This window comes from Thunnus albacares, chromosome 5, assembly GCF_914725855.1.
Source record: "Thunnus albacares chromosome 5, fThuAlb1.1, whole genome shotgun sequence".
In the NCBI taxonomy this organism is placed as follows: domain Eukaryota; kingdom Metazoa; phylum Chordata; class Actinopteri; order Scombriformes; family Scombridae; genus Thunnus; species Thunnus albacares.
Window position 1 is genome coordinate 29,366,107 of NC_058110.1, and position 15,305 is coordinate 29,381,411.

At 40.4% G+C, this 15,305-nt stretch overlaps 2 protein-coding genes and 1 long non-coding RNA gene across 4 annotated transcripts in view; 2 read left to right on the forward strand and 1 right to left on the reverse strand.

Annotated features, from left to right (window-relative positions):
• kcng1 (potassium voltage-gated channel, subfamily G, member 1) lies at positions 1-11,772 on the forward strand. The gene is made up of 3 exons (XM_044351286.1): positions 1-120; positions 7,515-8,356; positions 10,143-11,772. The coding sequence occupies exons 2-3, from the start codon at positions 7,568-7,570 to the stop codon at positions 10,920-10,922; spliced, it is 1,569 nt and encodes a 522-aa protein (XP_044207221.1). The 5' UTR covers positions 1-120; positions 7,515-7,567; the 3' UTR covers positions 10,923-11,772.
• LOC122982184 overlaps positions 8,243-15,305 on the reverse strand; it is a 23,766-nt gene continuing 16,703 nt past the window's right edge. Inside the window, exon 3 of the long non-coding RNA XR_006403415.1 lies at positions 8,243-8,330. This is a non-coding gene — a long non-coding RNA (uncharacterized LOC122982184). The remainder of the gene's footprint in view (positions 8,331-15,305) is intronic.
• Positions 13,189-15,305, forward strand: part of src (v-src avian sarcoma (Schmidt-Ruppin A-2) viral oncogene homolog) — a 24,318-nt gene continuing 22,201 nt past the window's right edge. Inside the window, exon 1 of one of the 2 annotated variants that reach the window (XM_044351284.1) lies at positions 13,189-13,837. The gene's annotated coding sequence lies outside the window, so the exon portion shown is untranslated. The remainder of the gene's footprint in view (positions 13,838-15,305) is intronic. The other variant, XM_044351285.1, reaches the window with a different exon arrangement.

Below are 15,305 nucleotides of genomic sequence, written 5' to 3' on the forward strand. Positions count from 1 at the left end.
GAGCAGAGTTAAAGGAGGCAGCAGCAGAAGCTCAAACACATTTCACATGTTCCTTCATGTGCGTTCATCTCAGCGCCTTCAGCAAACTAACAGCTGCTGAGTAACTGATTCAAGAGCACAGTGAGTATCTCGCTTCTTTCTTTTTATGTATTCAAACTTGAGGTTTCTTGTACAGTACGCCACACTTTCTTTCTTCCGTTTCTAAGTCAGACTTTGAGAGTTTGTGACATGCAGCGGAGCGTTTGTTTTCATGGTAAGAAGTTGGAAATGACAGAGCTGACTCTGACACTGTTGCAGCTGATTTTGCAGGGTGGATATTGGGAGCATTGTTTGGATAATCCAATTACTTTGCAACTGTTATTGGAGATCTCTATTGTGTTATCTAGTGCTATTTCCCACTTTGCAGAAATAATCAGATCTGTGCAAGCAAGCAGTCAGTCTCTTTCTAAAAACCAACTGGAAAGGTGCGGCAGAAGGGTCAGTTTTAATAAGACTGAGCTGATTAGAGGCTTCCTGCAGAGTCCACATTTGATTAAAAGTGACTATTATTTTATTTTGGATCTATCAACCCATCTACAATATGTCTTTAACGGATGACAGTGATTTGCATACTGGATACACTGCACGTACTCCATGGTAACAAGGCTGCAGTTACATTGCAGCGTGTTATGATCTGTCAACATTTACTGATATCTCATCAGAGACAAGGTTCAGTGTTGTAGAGAGACATTATCTCTGTCATGCTGTCATACAGGCAGGGATATACTGTATATATATAGTGTTTTGGGTTTTTTTGCCGATTGCAACCACTTTTTAAAATATGAAAATTAATGTAAGAGAAACTTTCTGGATCTGAGAGCCACTTCAGGTCCTCAAACAGTGAATCACGGCTGATGTTACATTACAGTGAATCCAGAGTAGATCATTCTCAATACAGCACATGTTCTCACTTTGAAGATGATGTTAGATTATGGGCCATAATATGATTATGAATCCGCAATGCAAATGCCTTCGACTGTGGATCAGTGATATATGATACGTAATAGATCATCCTCTCTCCCTCCCCCAGGTAATTGTGTCTATAATGAGATGAACTAATGACTTTTTCCTGTTCTAACAGCTAATAGTGACTATCTCATTCCCCTCCACAAAAAAAAGGGCCAGCAAAGTAATTATAATCTGCTATTCCCAGGTGTTTTTATGTGTAAAGAATGTGAGACAGATATCCTCCAGTGTCGTTAGAACAGATCGAAGAGTCACGGTCCCATCAGCAACACCATTTCCCAGAGCACCAGAGAGTACACAAAGAGATCTTCAGTCAGGGTTCAGACTCAAAACAAATGAAGTCAGGGATGTGCTTTGAAAGTGTGAATAGGATTAAGTTCTTTTCTGGATTTCCGCAATCACAGCTTTTGACAGACTTTTGAGTCTATCAAAAGCTTAGACTGTAGCTCTTGCTTCTTTTATATCCTGTTTAAATTGAGCTAAGGATTTTAACCAATCCATAATGTGCAGTTAATTAAAAAAAATCACCAAATTCTGATTGCAAAGTGCACCTTGTTTATATGGCATCACATGCCACATCCTCATTTTCTTCACCCAACACCAAACATTTACTGCCCATCAAGGGATGTATCTTATTTCCTATTTCTTCATGTAAGCTCACACATCCATCAACCCGGCCAAAAAGAAAGCCCTGTGTGGTTGTTTGTCTGGTCCATTTATTCCATCTCATCAACTAAAGCACTTTTTCACTCACGGTGTGTAATAGTGTTAAGAATGGATTTTCTTTCTCTCCTCGAGTCCCTTCGCCTATCTTTGATCAGTCATTGCTTCTTGTACCTTCTGTCACCTAATCCCGCAGGGACCTGCACCGGGACCTGGTGCAGATACCCTTTGAAACACTCTGTCCAGAGTGACAGACAGTCACCTGGACATCTTCACCCGTACGAGGATATTCCTGCCTGCACGCATGCCTGGCCTCAGCAACACTTTTATCAGCTGCCTGTGAAAAAGAAACTGTTTACATAGCCCACAGCGATGAGGTGGTCAGATGATTGCAGCCCAGCAGGAAAAGGGCATCAAAAGATGAGAAGTGAGTGTTGGTTAATGCACACAGAAAATGCAGAGAACTTAATGTTATGCAATCTTTATATAATCAAGTTAGTCGAACACTCACGGATGCTGAGAGTGTACAATCATCCACTCAGGAATGAAAAATGCCTGGGATGCTACGGAAAGAAGAGGAATTAAAAATAACATGCTGTCATATGTTGAATGTCAGCGTTTAGGTGTAAAGTTGAGGTGATGGTGAGATGTTTTTTTGGGGGGCTGAGTAAATATCATATGTCAGAGTTTTCTAAGGCTAAGAGGATGGGGAGTGCTGAGGCATAATGTGAGGCAGTGATGCAGAAATGTGGGGATTTGGTGGGTTAGATCACACCCTGTCTGCAGGACAGAGTGCTTTAAGAGGACGGGCAGACAGAGGACAGACGGGGAAACGACAGAGGTGTGATGATTATCATTTGCTCTTTGTTAGGGAGACATTTAACTCAAAGAGGGAAGTGGAAAAAAAACAAACTTCAATGGCATTTTGAAAAGGTTACTGTCTTTTTAGTATTTCAAATATGATCATAAAGCTTAAAACGAAGGGCAGTGTGTTAGAAAGATGTATCGTTTCCGTTACACTTTTAGACACGCACATGGTTTGCATTACAGTTGATTAACAGAACATAAAATGAACAACCATTAGTGCTAACATGGCTTGTTATGGAGCTGTATTATCTCTGCAGTTTACTTCTCTGCACCTCAGAAACAGAGCAGCTCATTGTGGTGGACCACTGACAGAGATAGGGAGACAATTATTGCCCTGGAGGCGCTGTATAGCTTCTTCCAGGGTTTTCAGTATGCATTAATACCACCCACTTACAACAAAAAAGAAACATTTTTGTTTACAACTATTCCTGCTGGAATTACTGTAAGGAAAGGTCTTCGCTTGTTTCAGTGTTTAACCAGATTTCAGAGAGAGATGGGGAGAGACGGAGACAGAGAGAGAGAGTTGGGTCTTGGCAGCTCTTGTGGTTTCAGGTCCATTTCTGAAAACACTGGGGCTCTTATAGTCCATTAGAGAACAGTGAGCTGTTAAGGGAATAGGAGGAGAATTGCTTGTTGGGGAGAACAAAGGGACATCGTGTGGCTTGAATGGTCGTTAAGCCTGACAGAGAGAGAGAGTACAGGATAGACTCCATTTTCAGGTGACATCTATCATTCTCATCCAGATAAAGAACGTTTATTTTAAAATGGTACATTACTGCATAGGATTGATTTGTTTTATTTGATTTACTGAGTGTGGTTGTCAGGCTACGGGCAAGAAAATAAGACAGCACTGTGCAATCTGAACAGCTGTCACCAAATAAGAATGACCCACTGTTACATATGTTTCACGTTAATTGTACGTCTCCGAGGTTCAGATTTTCATCAGGAATACTGATCAGTCATAGAATTACCATGTGTTTCACAGACTGAGTCAAGATGAAGTGCAAATCCTTAATTATTCAGAGACAGATTGGAATAATCTGTTCAATTCTGAATTCTTTATAAATTGCACAACACCAATATGCAGAAAGGAAGCTATAAATAGTCATCATTGATAAATAAGCTATTCTTTCCTGCTCGTACAATGCAACACTACTCTAAAAATGTTATTCTTTTTAAATAGTAGATTTGTATCAATCAGAGAGATATTGAACAGGAAGGTTTCACACAATCCTCTGCAGACAGATTTTTTTTTAAAATTACCTTTTTTAAAGTCTAAACACTTCAGAATTCTTTGGAAATTTGCTCTGTTTCTACCTTGCAGTGATCATTATTGTTATTGTGCTTATTAAAATCATCTCAATCAATATTAGTGGTAGTGAAGCTCTCCATTGGCTCTTAAGGAGGGCACTGTGGGAAATGCATGCACAATGCATTCAGGCAACAGTGACTCACAACCCAGTGACTCACCAGGCAATCTGGAGAACATGCCCTGTGGCTTAGCTGTGAAAACGCTGGCACAGAGAGAGGCCAGACCTCAGACGATCTGGTGGGGAGAAAAGCCTTCGCTGTCTTTGCAGTGTTTCAACTCTTCTTCCGAGGTAGACTTTGTCCCCCTGAGGAGGCATCAGAGGCACAACAAAGCGGAGAAGAGAAAAAACAACAAGTTTTTTTTTTTTTTGCTGTGACTGTGGAGAGGCAAAAGCACAATCGATTAAAGGCAATGTGAGAAATCAAACAGCCTCAAGGGGTTAAGTGTGATTTAATCTAGTAGGAGAGTGCTGTAGGCCTGTGCACATCCACACTGGTGATGCACTGTAGGCGTATCGATAACCCCCATCGCATGGAGGGAGAATGTGAGAATTTACAGATTTGTGGCAGCAAAAAGGAGGGATTTTACACAGTTTTGAGAAATAATTTTCATTCTTGTGTTTTGGTTTTGTTGATAGGCACTAGTGTTGATTTAATAGACAATATTTATTCTCTTCTTTGTTTTTTTATTGTCCTACAAACATGAACAGTGAAACGTCCTGACCTCGATGCACTTTACACACGTGAACTATCCAAAGATGTCCAAAATGAAGCAAACATCAGGGAGTAGCGTAGGTTAATTCCTCCCATGCTCTAATTTCATGGGAGGAAGATGGTGCTAACTGTAATCAGTGGCTGACAGAGGCTGGCAGTGCAGGTGCCTAATAACCATTCAGTGACACATTCACATGCCCGTTTTAGAAGCCAAGGCCTCCTTTCTGACCCAGAATTAGTGGTTCAGCAAATCCAGGCACTGACATTTTAATTCCCCACTGGCTAACCTGCCTCCCCCTAAATTACTGTAATTGATTAAATTAGTTTGGACACAGGCCACAAGGACCTCACTGCACTCACTGGTGATATACAGTAAACATTTTCTCTTTCCTTCTCATTTTTTGGATTTTGCTATATGTCTCTCTTTCTCTTTTGATCTATCTATTTAGTTTTTGTACAAAGAAAACAAAAAGATGTCAACACCCAGAACAAATACTGGAAATATTGGCGTCAGTGTGTGTTTGCACTCAATAGAACCTAACAGTTTGATTGCAAGTCAGCACACACACCTCAGCCAACACCTAACTGAAACAAATGTGTTTTAAAGCCACTTAAGAGATTTAAAAAGCACTTTTTTCAGTGTTTAAATATAGTTTCTTCAGTAGCTGTGCAAAACAGTTACATCAGTGAATTATCTAACAACAGCTCGTATAACATCAGGCCATTATTTATAATTCCCAGGCTGTTGTGGGGAACAGATGCTCATGCACACTGTTGGGAGTGAATTGTTATCCCCTCGATGCCTGATGTATCTAGATCAGTGATCATGTTTAATGATGCATAAATGGCATTTTCATACTGCTAAGATAATAGCACTGACATGCTGTTTTATAATGTAATTTGTGGATATGGGTTGTACGTAAAGAAGCCTTAATTTCATTTTCAGTTGGTTGGCTCGTGGGAGTGATTAGTGACACAAGTGCAGAGATAATTTTCTTTTGCAGTAAAACTCTCCAGCCTTTGACTTGAATTTTGAAAATATTTACAACTTTTTTGTTAGCAGTGTCATCTCTTTTGTCAGCCTCTGGCCCTTGTACAAGATTAAAGGAATAGTTTGACATTTAAATATATATTTACTTGCTGCTTATTTAGATGCTGCAAGTTTAACACAAGCAAGATTTAACCAAATGATTTCCAGAAGACTCAAAGGTGCAGTGTGAAGAATTTAGTGGCATCAAACGGAACGGACTTGGCAGAAATGGAATATAATTTTCATAAGTATGTTTTAATCAGCGTATAATCCCATGAAAATAAGAATTGTTGTGTTTCTGTTACTTTAGAATGAGCTCTTTATATCTACAGAGGGAGCGGGTCCCCTTCCACGGAGGGCGCCATGTTGCACCGCCATGTTTCTACAGTAGCCCAGAATGGACAAACCAAACACTGGCTCTGGAGAGGGTTTTGCAAAAGGTTTTCCTACATGCTTAGAAGGGGAAGGGTGAGGGGAGGGGTATTCAGTTGATTGCAGTCTGCAGCAAAACTTACACATTGGTCCTTTAATACATAAGGAAAATACAGTTTGTTTAAGAGTTATTTATTTTAGGTTATTTTGTAGGAAGTTGTTGATGTTCAGGGTTGGATTTACATTCCATTTGGAAGACCAACAAACAAATTCTCAACCCATCCAACTGGTGACCACCAAGTTTGATACAATAACTGAAACAGGATTGTCTAGTCAATCATCAGCCATCATTATTTAGACAATGTTGGACAAATGGTGCATATTGTAAGTTATTTACAGTTCACAGGCAGCCATCCTTTTCTCACATGCAAGTGTCAGAGCACTTTGCAGAATCAAAAAAAAAAAAAAAACAGCCAAAGGAGTCAAAAAGAAAAAAAGAGTGATCAGGAAAAAGAGCAACATGGTGCCTGACAGAATAATAAAATGAGAGTAATAAGCATAGCGGAAATCATTAATGATAATATGTAGCTTACTGGAAGCTCCCTGCTGTATTAATATCAGAAATTGCTTTGTGTGGTGGAATATTTAAAGCAGGTTTTATGCTTTCATTACATTTCTTCAATGAGTTTGTTGTTCTGGAGGCAGGAATTGTTTACATAGAGCTATACCTTCTCATAATGCTATTTGAATTAAAATGCAAACCAACATGCCTCCTGCAGCAATAATGCTGCACTGTATTCATTCTCGGGTGAAAGGGTAACCTCTGGATAACAACTGTAGATGTTTTAGTGGTAATTTTGAAAGTAGTGTCATAATGTTAAAGTCCCCATCCACTCAAAAATGTATTTCACTTATAGTTACTCAGATGTCTGACCTTCACTATGCAAAATATGTGCAGACTTTGACACTAGAAGACGTTTTTCATCTGCTGAATGTGGAAGTTTCTCTGTGCTCCCCTTAAATCTCACTTTAAGATGAGTACCTGCAAACATTATTTGTGACATCACAACTAGTTTGGAGGCCAGTTGTGGTCCAGTATGCAACTTGAAGCCTCCAGAAATCTTGTGTCCAACACTTAAACTTTGGAAAAGAAAAAATATTTTCATATTAATTTTGGATTTTTCAGTGAGGGAGAAGAAGTATGTTGTTTTTTTGAGAATTTTGAACGAGGTAATTGAACTTTTTTGTGGGAGATGCAGAGTGTTTTTACGTGTCTTAAAACATGTCTGGAAGGGATCTTTAAATAAACAGTGTCAGTGTTGTTGCAACTCATTCCCACAGTCCTTGTCAATCACAGTCTACTTACTGTACATATATTTATCTATTAAAGGATATTCCTCAATAAATGAAAACTTCTTTTTATTTAACTAATTTTATAAAATACAACATAAACAGTAAAACTTGTTCCACTGAATTGTTACAAACAAATGTTTCGGATGCAACATTTACCTTTTATATCTAAATTTCTTCATTCTCTACTTTCCCTCTGAAGGTGACGGCATGCTGGTGGGAGGTTGAGCACAGGGATGTAACGGACCAGTAAAGATGACCCTGTTGGCGGGTGATGGTTCTGACTATGACTACAGTGTCCTGAGCTGTGTCTCTGATACCTCCTTCAACCCGCCTCCCCTACAGGAAGTGGAGGCTCGTAAGGGAGCCTTCTACAAGAGGGCTCAGTGTGCCCCTGAACTCAGCACCATCCATGATGACGCACCACTGTCCAGCGCCCGAAAACTCCACGCCATCATCAACGTGGGTGGCCTGCGTTACCAGCTGCCTTGGACCACCTTAGAGGACTTCCCCCTGTCTCGCCTGGGCCAGCTGCACCTCTGCAGCAGCTTTGATGAGATCATGCGCATCTGTGATGACTATGACGTTACAAACAATGAGTTCTTCTTCGACCGAAGCCCCTGTGCCTTCCGCACCATCCTGACCTTCTTGAGGGCAGGTAAGCTGCGGTCCCTCAGGGAGATGTGCGCCCTCTCCTTCAGGGAGGAGCTGCTCTACTGGGGAGTCCCTGAGGAGAGCCTGGAGTGGTGCTGTCGCCGGCGCCTGCTGCAGCGTATGGAGGAGTTTGAAGCCATGGAAAGAGCAGAGGAAGAGGAGGAGGAGGGACTCTTGGAGGATCTGTTGGATTCAGACAGTGGCCACAGGGAGCATCCAACAGAGTCCAGACTAAATCGATGCATGGGAAAGTTAAGAGACATGGTGGAGAGGCCTCACTCCGGCCTCCCGGGGAAGATCTTTGCTTGTTTGTCAGTGTTGTTTGTCACCATCACTGCCATCAACCTATCCATCAGCACCATGCCTGCTATGAGGGAAGAGGAGGAGGCGGTGAGTAGACTAATAGCATTAAACTAATCACATAGTGGTGAAAAAAGTCACTGCATACAAAACATGTCGCCAAGATGAAGCTTATGTTAAGTCAGTTTGGTCCATGGATGCCTAATAATACCTAAATAATTCAATGAGCATTTTTATGTCAATGAGGCAAAGCAAAAAAATAAGACATGACACAACACGTCTTTATCATCTGCTGGGAATGTGTCTTGTATTCCTTGTTTTTCACCTCATAAAGAGACACCACAGTGTTGACAATGAACATTTGAACCCGACACCGTGTTGAGAACGGATTGCTCTGCAATCCTCAGCTGAGCCGTATTCAAACTGAGATAAACTGACATGTTACTTTGAAAAGCAGTCATTAAGAAATCCTAATAACGGCATGTCTCGTCTGTCATGTCATTGAAAACCTCTCTTCGCAGTGAGAAACGGGAGACTGCAGAGAGCCTCAGTGTGTACCAGTTGTTTTGCCAGATTTGAAGAAATATTTGAAGACGCCTCAGTCTGCTTTCATGAAATGCTTTCATTATTATGTCTGACTTCAATCACTGTTATAATTAGCACCTTGGCCTCTTTCTAGTCAAATCAAAAGAAAATGGAATATTTGAGCCACATATAAAATATTCTATGGAGTTGTGCATTTCTCTCAGATGCTTTTGTCTTTTTGGAAGGAAGAAGAGTAAAACTGCAACTACTTTAGTTTCCATTTTAGAAATAATGTGAGTACTTTTACTCAGTAATTCAAGTACAGATACTGTGTGTGTGGTAGGTGGGAGGAGGACAGAACCAAAATCTCAAGTTTCAGATCCAGTGACCTGACTTAAACTTTGTACTGTGACTCTATATGTCTCATTTAGTCATGTGGCTTCTTGGCGCTCCAGTACATAAAGCAATTAAATGTAGGATGAGCTAAACATCATCTCTTGTACTATCACAAAATCACATGCATTGATGTTCTGGGAACATCAAAAAGGAATAACATGACTTCACTTGATTTGATGTAGGTAAAGTATCATATTTGACTTGACACGCTTGTTTTGTCTTCACACTTCAGTGTCTCAGTATGGCTGAATTAAGCTGTTCAATTAAAAGTGCAAGTAATCACATTCTAACAACTCCACCACCTTGAATTTATCACAGGCAGAGTGTTGCATTAAAAGTGTTTTAAGTGTTACCGTCTCTGACTGAGAACAAGTTTATTGCTGGAGTTTTTAGGTGCTTGGAAGGCTGAACTCAAACTATCTCCCCCTTCTGTGGGAGTGTGTTTCATAATGATATTTTTTCCTGATATCTGCATTGCATTCAAAGGCTCTGTGCCATGTAATATGAGCTTTGAAATGTTTTGAGCCTTATCTCAGCCACGCACTGAATCAGAGTCATTACTGCTTCTCAAAAAAAACAACAACCTCCTTTCCAGAAAAGCTTAAAATGTGTGTCATGAAGAACAGCAGGAACATTTTAGAGGTTTTGAGAGAACAGTTTAAATGTCTTTATGGAAATCACACATTATACATGTATATCACAACTGACTAAAACATCACTTGCTTCTACATTTGCCCAAATATTTAAAGAAAGTTTGGCTGTGCATTTGATCTATGATGGCTTTTTCTTATGTTATTGATTGAAGAAATATTTTTGCAAGTTGGATTGTTAAATGCTACAACATCCCAAAGTGATAACAGTGATTGTAGATCTTGGTTTCCACATTGAAGTGGCTCCCTCTAGTGATAAAAGCCGCCACTAACACATGCTGATGCTCTGTTTCTTTCTTTATCAGGGCACATGCTCCCAGATGTGCTACAACATCTTCATTGTAGAGACGGTCTGTGTGGCCTGGTTCTCCCTGGAGTTCACCCTGCGCTTCATTCAAGACCGCAGCAAGCTGACCTTCCTCAGGCAGCCACTGAATCTGATAGATGTGGTGGCCATCCTGCCGTACTACATCACGCTGCTGGTGGACAGCACCTCTAAAGGGGAGAAACGGCTGGGCTCTGGCAGCAGCTACTTGGACAAAGTGGGCTTAGTGCTGCGCGTCCTGAGAGCCCTGCGCATCCTCTATGTGATGCGGCTAGCTCGCCATTCCCTGGGCCTGCAGACTCTGGGACTAACAGCACGCCGCTGCACACGAGAGTTCGGACTGCTCCTCCTCTTCCTGTGTGTGGCCATTGCACTGTATTCCCCCCTGCTGTACTTGATTGAGAATGAAATGGCCGCCACTCAGGAGTTCACCAGTATCCCTGCTACCTATTGGTGGGCTGTTATCACCATGACGACAGTGGGTTATGGGGATATGGTGCCAAGGAGCATCCCTGGTCAGGTGGTGGCTCTGAGCAGCATCCTGAGTGGGATCCTCCTCATGGCTTTCCCCGTCACCTCCATCTTCCACACCTTCTCGAGGTCCTACGTGGAGCTGAAGCAGGAGCAGCAGAGGCTGCTGCAGAGGAGGACACACTTTCTGCTGCGGGGCCGCATGGCCAGCCTGGGCAGCAACCTCTCCTTAGAGAGTGATATGCTTTTCCCAATAGGGTCGTCCGACACCAGGGACATGGACAACTGAGACTCGTGGGACGGGACAGGGCATGAAAGACTGAAAGAGAAGAAGAGGAAGGATACAGTGGAGAGTGAACGTGTAAGGAGGAGAGAAAGACAAAGAAAGTATCAGAGAAGGATGGTGGGATAAGAAAGCAAGATAAAGAGGAGAAAAGGATTCTCTTCTTCCCATAGATGCAGCCTTTCTGTGTAGCAGTGAACTTCTAGATAGACATGAAGGATACACAGAGAGGAGAAGAGGATGAGGAGAAGATTAGAAATAAATGTTTCCATTCAAAAGTTAATTATCTATGGAAAAAATGCATCATACCATGGTCACAGAATATCAAATTAAAACACTATAAATGAGCATATTAATTATATATATCAGCCATATAACGGTCATATAATTCAGACGTGAAATTTACAGTAAAATAACTGAAGAGTGCTCATATGATCCAAAAACATAGTCTTTTTTGTCTCTGATTTAGTTAAAAACACTTTTGAACGTTTTAATGGATTTGTTGATGTCATGTGCTCCTGGGAGTGTAATTTAATGAAAGATGCTCTCTGCTTTTGTTAAATCCTAAACGTTAAATGGAATTTCTAAAGAGCTAAAAATGTGACCTTTAGTCTCACTGAAGCATTAACAATTATTTTCTGAATTACTAAACATGTTGAGTTCTTTAATATTTCCCCCCTCTGGCTCTGCCGGCATCAACATATTAATGCTGATGTATTACTTGTCCTTCTTCTGCTCCCTGAGGTTCCATATGCAATTTTTTGAATACTTTTGGACATTTTGAACATAGCATTACTGTTGTGCTTGTAATTACTGCGGTTGCTGTGCATAGCTGTTTATAATTACATTTCTCTCCTTAAAGTGGATTTAAAGTGAAATCTCTCTTTTGTGCATATTATTGTTTCATTGTTGCTTCTCATTTTAACTTTTAACTTCTCTTCTATCCCAGAGGGGAATTCGGTTTGCAGTGCGAGCACAAAATTGGAGACAATATAAACAGTCAGAGATAGTCCAAACATAGCAAACACCCCATAGCAGTGACAGCATATACATATGGTAATGTCATTAAGTATAATTTTAAGGAATTTCTATTTAATGCTACTGTACACTTCAACTGCACCAGATTTCAGAGGCAAATATTGTACTTTTCACACCGCTACATTTATCTGACAGCTGCAGTCACTTTTCAGATCAGGATTTTAAACAGAAAACCCTTCAGGTTTACCCAACAGTATATAAAGTTGTTAATTTAATGATTGATTTGTTTATTTAAGTGTCCAGGATGGTCACATGACAAATCATGATATATGGTTCAACAAATTCAAAAAGACAACATTTCAAAAAATTCAATTCATATAACAGAAGTGTCCTATTAAGAAGGATACAATGTCTTAGCTGCCACATATTCTCTATAAATCTCACCAAAACAAAAATCTCATTAAAGAGCCAAATCAACAGATCACCTCTTTTTTATTAAACAGGTGATTACTAAAATTGCACATGGGGCAATAAAAACAAACAAACAAATAATAATCAGCAGCAGCAAGATCACAAAAAACACATAAGTGCTGCTCTTTACATCTGCCTACTTCAACCGCCAAAGGTTAAGGTACCAGTTACATTTATATATACAAACAGTATATACTGTATATATATCCACAGGTTTTTACACTATGAGAAAAATAAATGTAATGTAATGTTATAATGCAAAATACTTCTGTACTTTAACTTAAAGAGATTTTGAATCCAAGACTTTTACCTAAGTAACAGATCTGAATACTCCTTAAACTACTGACAGCAATAAACAGCACACAAGTACAAGAATCTGATTTATGATACACTGATGATAAGAGTAATACAGCAAAAGACAATACTTTCTTCTATGCAGCACTATGGTGTTGCTATGAGTGCTTAGAGTTTCGTGTGTAAAACTAAAAAGAATGTGTCTACAACTCATGCATGTGTGAGCATTTGACCAGTAGGTGGCAGCATTGTGTGACAGAAGTGAAATGAGAGCACAACAAAACCTTCAGTACATGATCTTTGATTTTTATCACACATTTAAATAAGAAGAAAAACCTGTTTATTTCGTACTTCGTCTCACATTCACTCACATCAGCACACAAATAGTAAAAAAAATGATCTCCATACGTTGCATTTCATTTGTTTAAATTCTATTAATGACATTATGTCTACAGTAGGAAGCTCAGATTTGAGGTCAACATTTGAATGCAAGAATCAAAGCCTCTCAATTCAAAAACCGAGATTTTATTCATGGCTGGAATGTTGCGCAAAAACAAACAAAAAAATCCAGCACAGCCCGCATTATTATAGTGATATGTACACCGAGTCTCGTTTAGACCTGCACCTTCAGGTGAGGAGGAGCTTCCGTAAAACGCCATTCAACTAAAGCAGAGGTTAATTATGCATTAAAAACAATCCCACCAATCAGAGCAGAGACAGTACGCTGGAGTCTCCGCCTGCCTCTAACATCACATCCCGGTGTTTTGATCATGACTTGATGTTCCTGCGCTTATTAGTGGCAGACTGTCGGCTGCTGCCACACGGAAAACTGCACTTACATCCCCAGTAGACCGATTATATTTCTCTTTCTGCTTTAATCTACTTGATTCAGCGTTTGTGAATGAAAAATGTTTTCTTAGCTTCGGAGGCTTTCCCCGTCATGACCTCACCGGGCCGCCCCTCCGCTTGAATGGGATCCCTCATCGCTCGATCAGGCACCGACTGTCTCTACTGCTGCTGCTGCTGTTGCTGCTGCTGTTGTCGCTCCGAGCCCCGATTTTAGGATCCGTGAGCTTCTTGGTCTCTTTAATCAGTTCATTAATGGTTTGATGCGAAATCCTCCTGTCTGATCGGCAGAAGAGCGACGACGCCAAATCTCCGGTAGCCTGCGCGTCAGGGTAAGTAAACTTGTTATTTTAGTGACTTCAGTTAATGACAGGCGGTCAGACAAGGGGTTAATTAAAGATGAATGATCCCAACAGTGCAGCAAATTACTATAATGGATGGATGGATGGGATGTGTTGACGAGATAAAAGCTTCTTTTACTCTAATTTTTACTCTCATTTCACATCTCTATGACCTATACTGAACTTCCTGCTCAGTATGTAAGATATTTGGATATAATAATATGTAATAATAGTCATAATAATTGTTAACCAGCAGCTGGGAGTCACACTGTAGTTTTCTTACTTTGTAATCCACCAAAATCACTGGTTGCAACTATACAAGTCTGTGTTTTATCAAAGTTTTTCCAAAATACAAACTGCAGCTTTGGGTTTTAGGCTGTATATTGTTCACTTCCTGATCTACCAGTGCTTATCTAGTGAACTTTGAAGCACTTTTCACCCAGCTGATCCTCGATTGTAAGGGAAGTGGCTCCCTTGGTGGAAGTCTTCACACGATAAACCGAAACTTGGCAGCCGTAGCCGCCCTGTTTTTATGAGCTACCTGCTTTATCAGTAGGTTTAATAAAGATAAACTGCATGACTTTATAAATAAACACTGTAAATAATTTTGCTTGTTCATCCAGGATGTCACAATTTTTCCTTCCTCCCAGGATCCCACACACACACTTTAAGGACACGGCTTGTCATATGCTCAGGATTAGTCTCTCCCACTCAGTATGACTAAAAAGAGCCAAATATTGACTCTAATGTGGTGGTATCTAATAATAGAAAAGACAAGGTATGCACACACCTCAAAGTAATTGCATAGTCTGTGATTTATCGAGGAAAGCTGTGTCCTTGAGCGTATAGATACAGTCCCTGTTCTTCCATAATGTCTTAACATTGTAACCATTCGTTGGCCCTGTATATACTATACACATCAGTCCTGACTCTCTGCGCCAGACTGCTGATCCAGGATCACCTCACAGATCCTTTAACTTAGTCATTCATCTAGAAAATTCAACCCGGGTTTAACGTCTAGACCAGATCGACTCTCAGACACTTAAATATCAGTTTGTGCTAAACGTGGCCGTGTGCCACATTCGCTATCTTGACAGTTGAGATAAAACACTTTGTACTCTCGAAACACACACACACACACACACGCTTAAACCTGCTGTACCACTACTGCGGTGTGTTGTCTCAGACTTCTGATCTGCCTCAAACCTAAATATTGTGTCTAAAACCTGCAGCGGATTCCGACTCGGTTCTTTTTCTGTCTCAGTAATCCCGTCTGAAGTCTGAAACATTTCATCAGAGACGTATTTGAGAGAGGCATCGATATTTTTTAAATGAAAATTTCTATTTGATTATCAGTAGTGCATTAGACTAATCCTCCACAGATTTGGCTGGTGTGTTTTTTTTCTGTGTTTTCCTGAAGGAATTAGGATGTTTGGCAGCAGGCGGGCGAAAACATATA

Coding starts and splice junctions, on each gene's coding strand:
- kcng1 (XM_044351286.1), top strand. CDS start 7,568: ATGACCCTGTTGGCGGGTGATGGTTCTGACTATGACTACAGTGTCCTG. Junction 8,357..10,142: donor TGAGGGAAGAGGAGGAGGCG/GTGAGTAGACTA, acceptor TTTCTTTATCAG/GGCACATGCTCCCAGATGTG.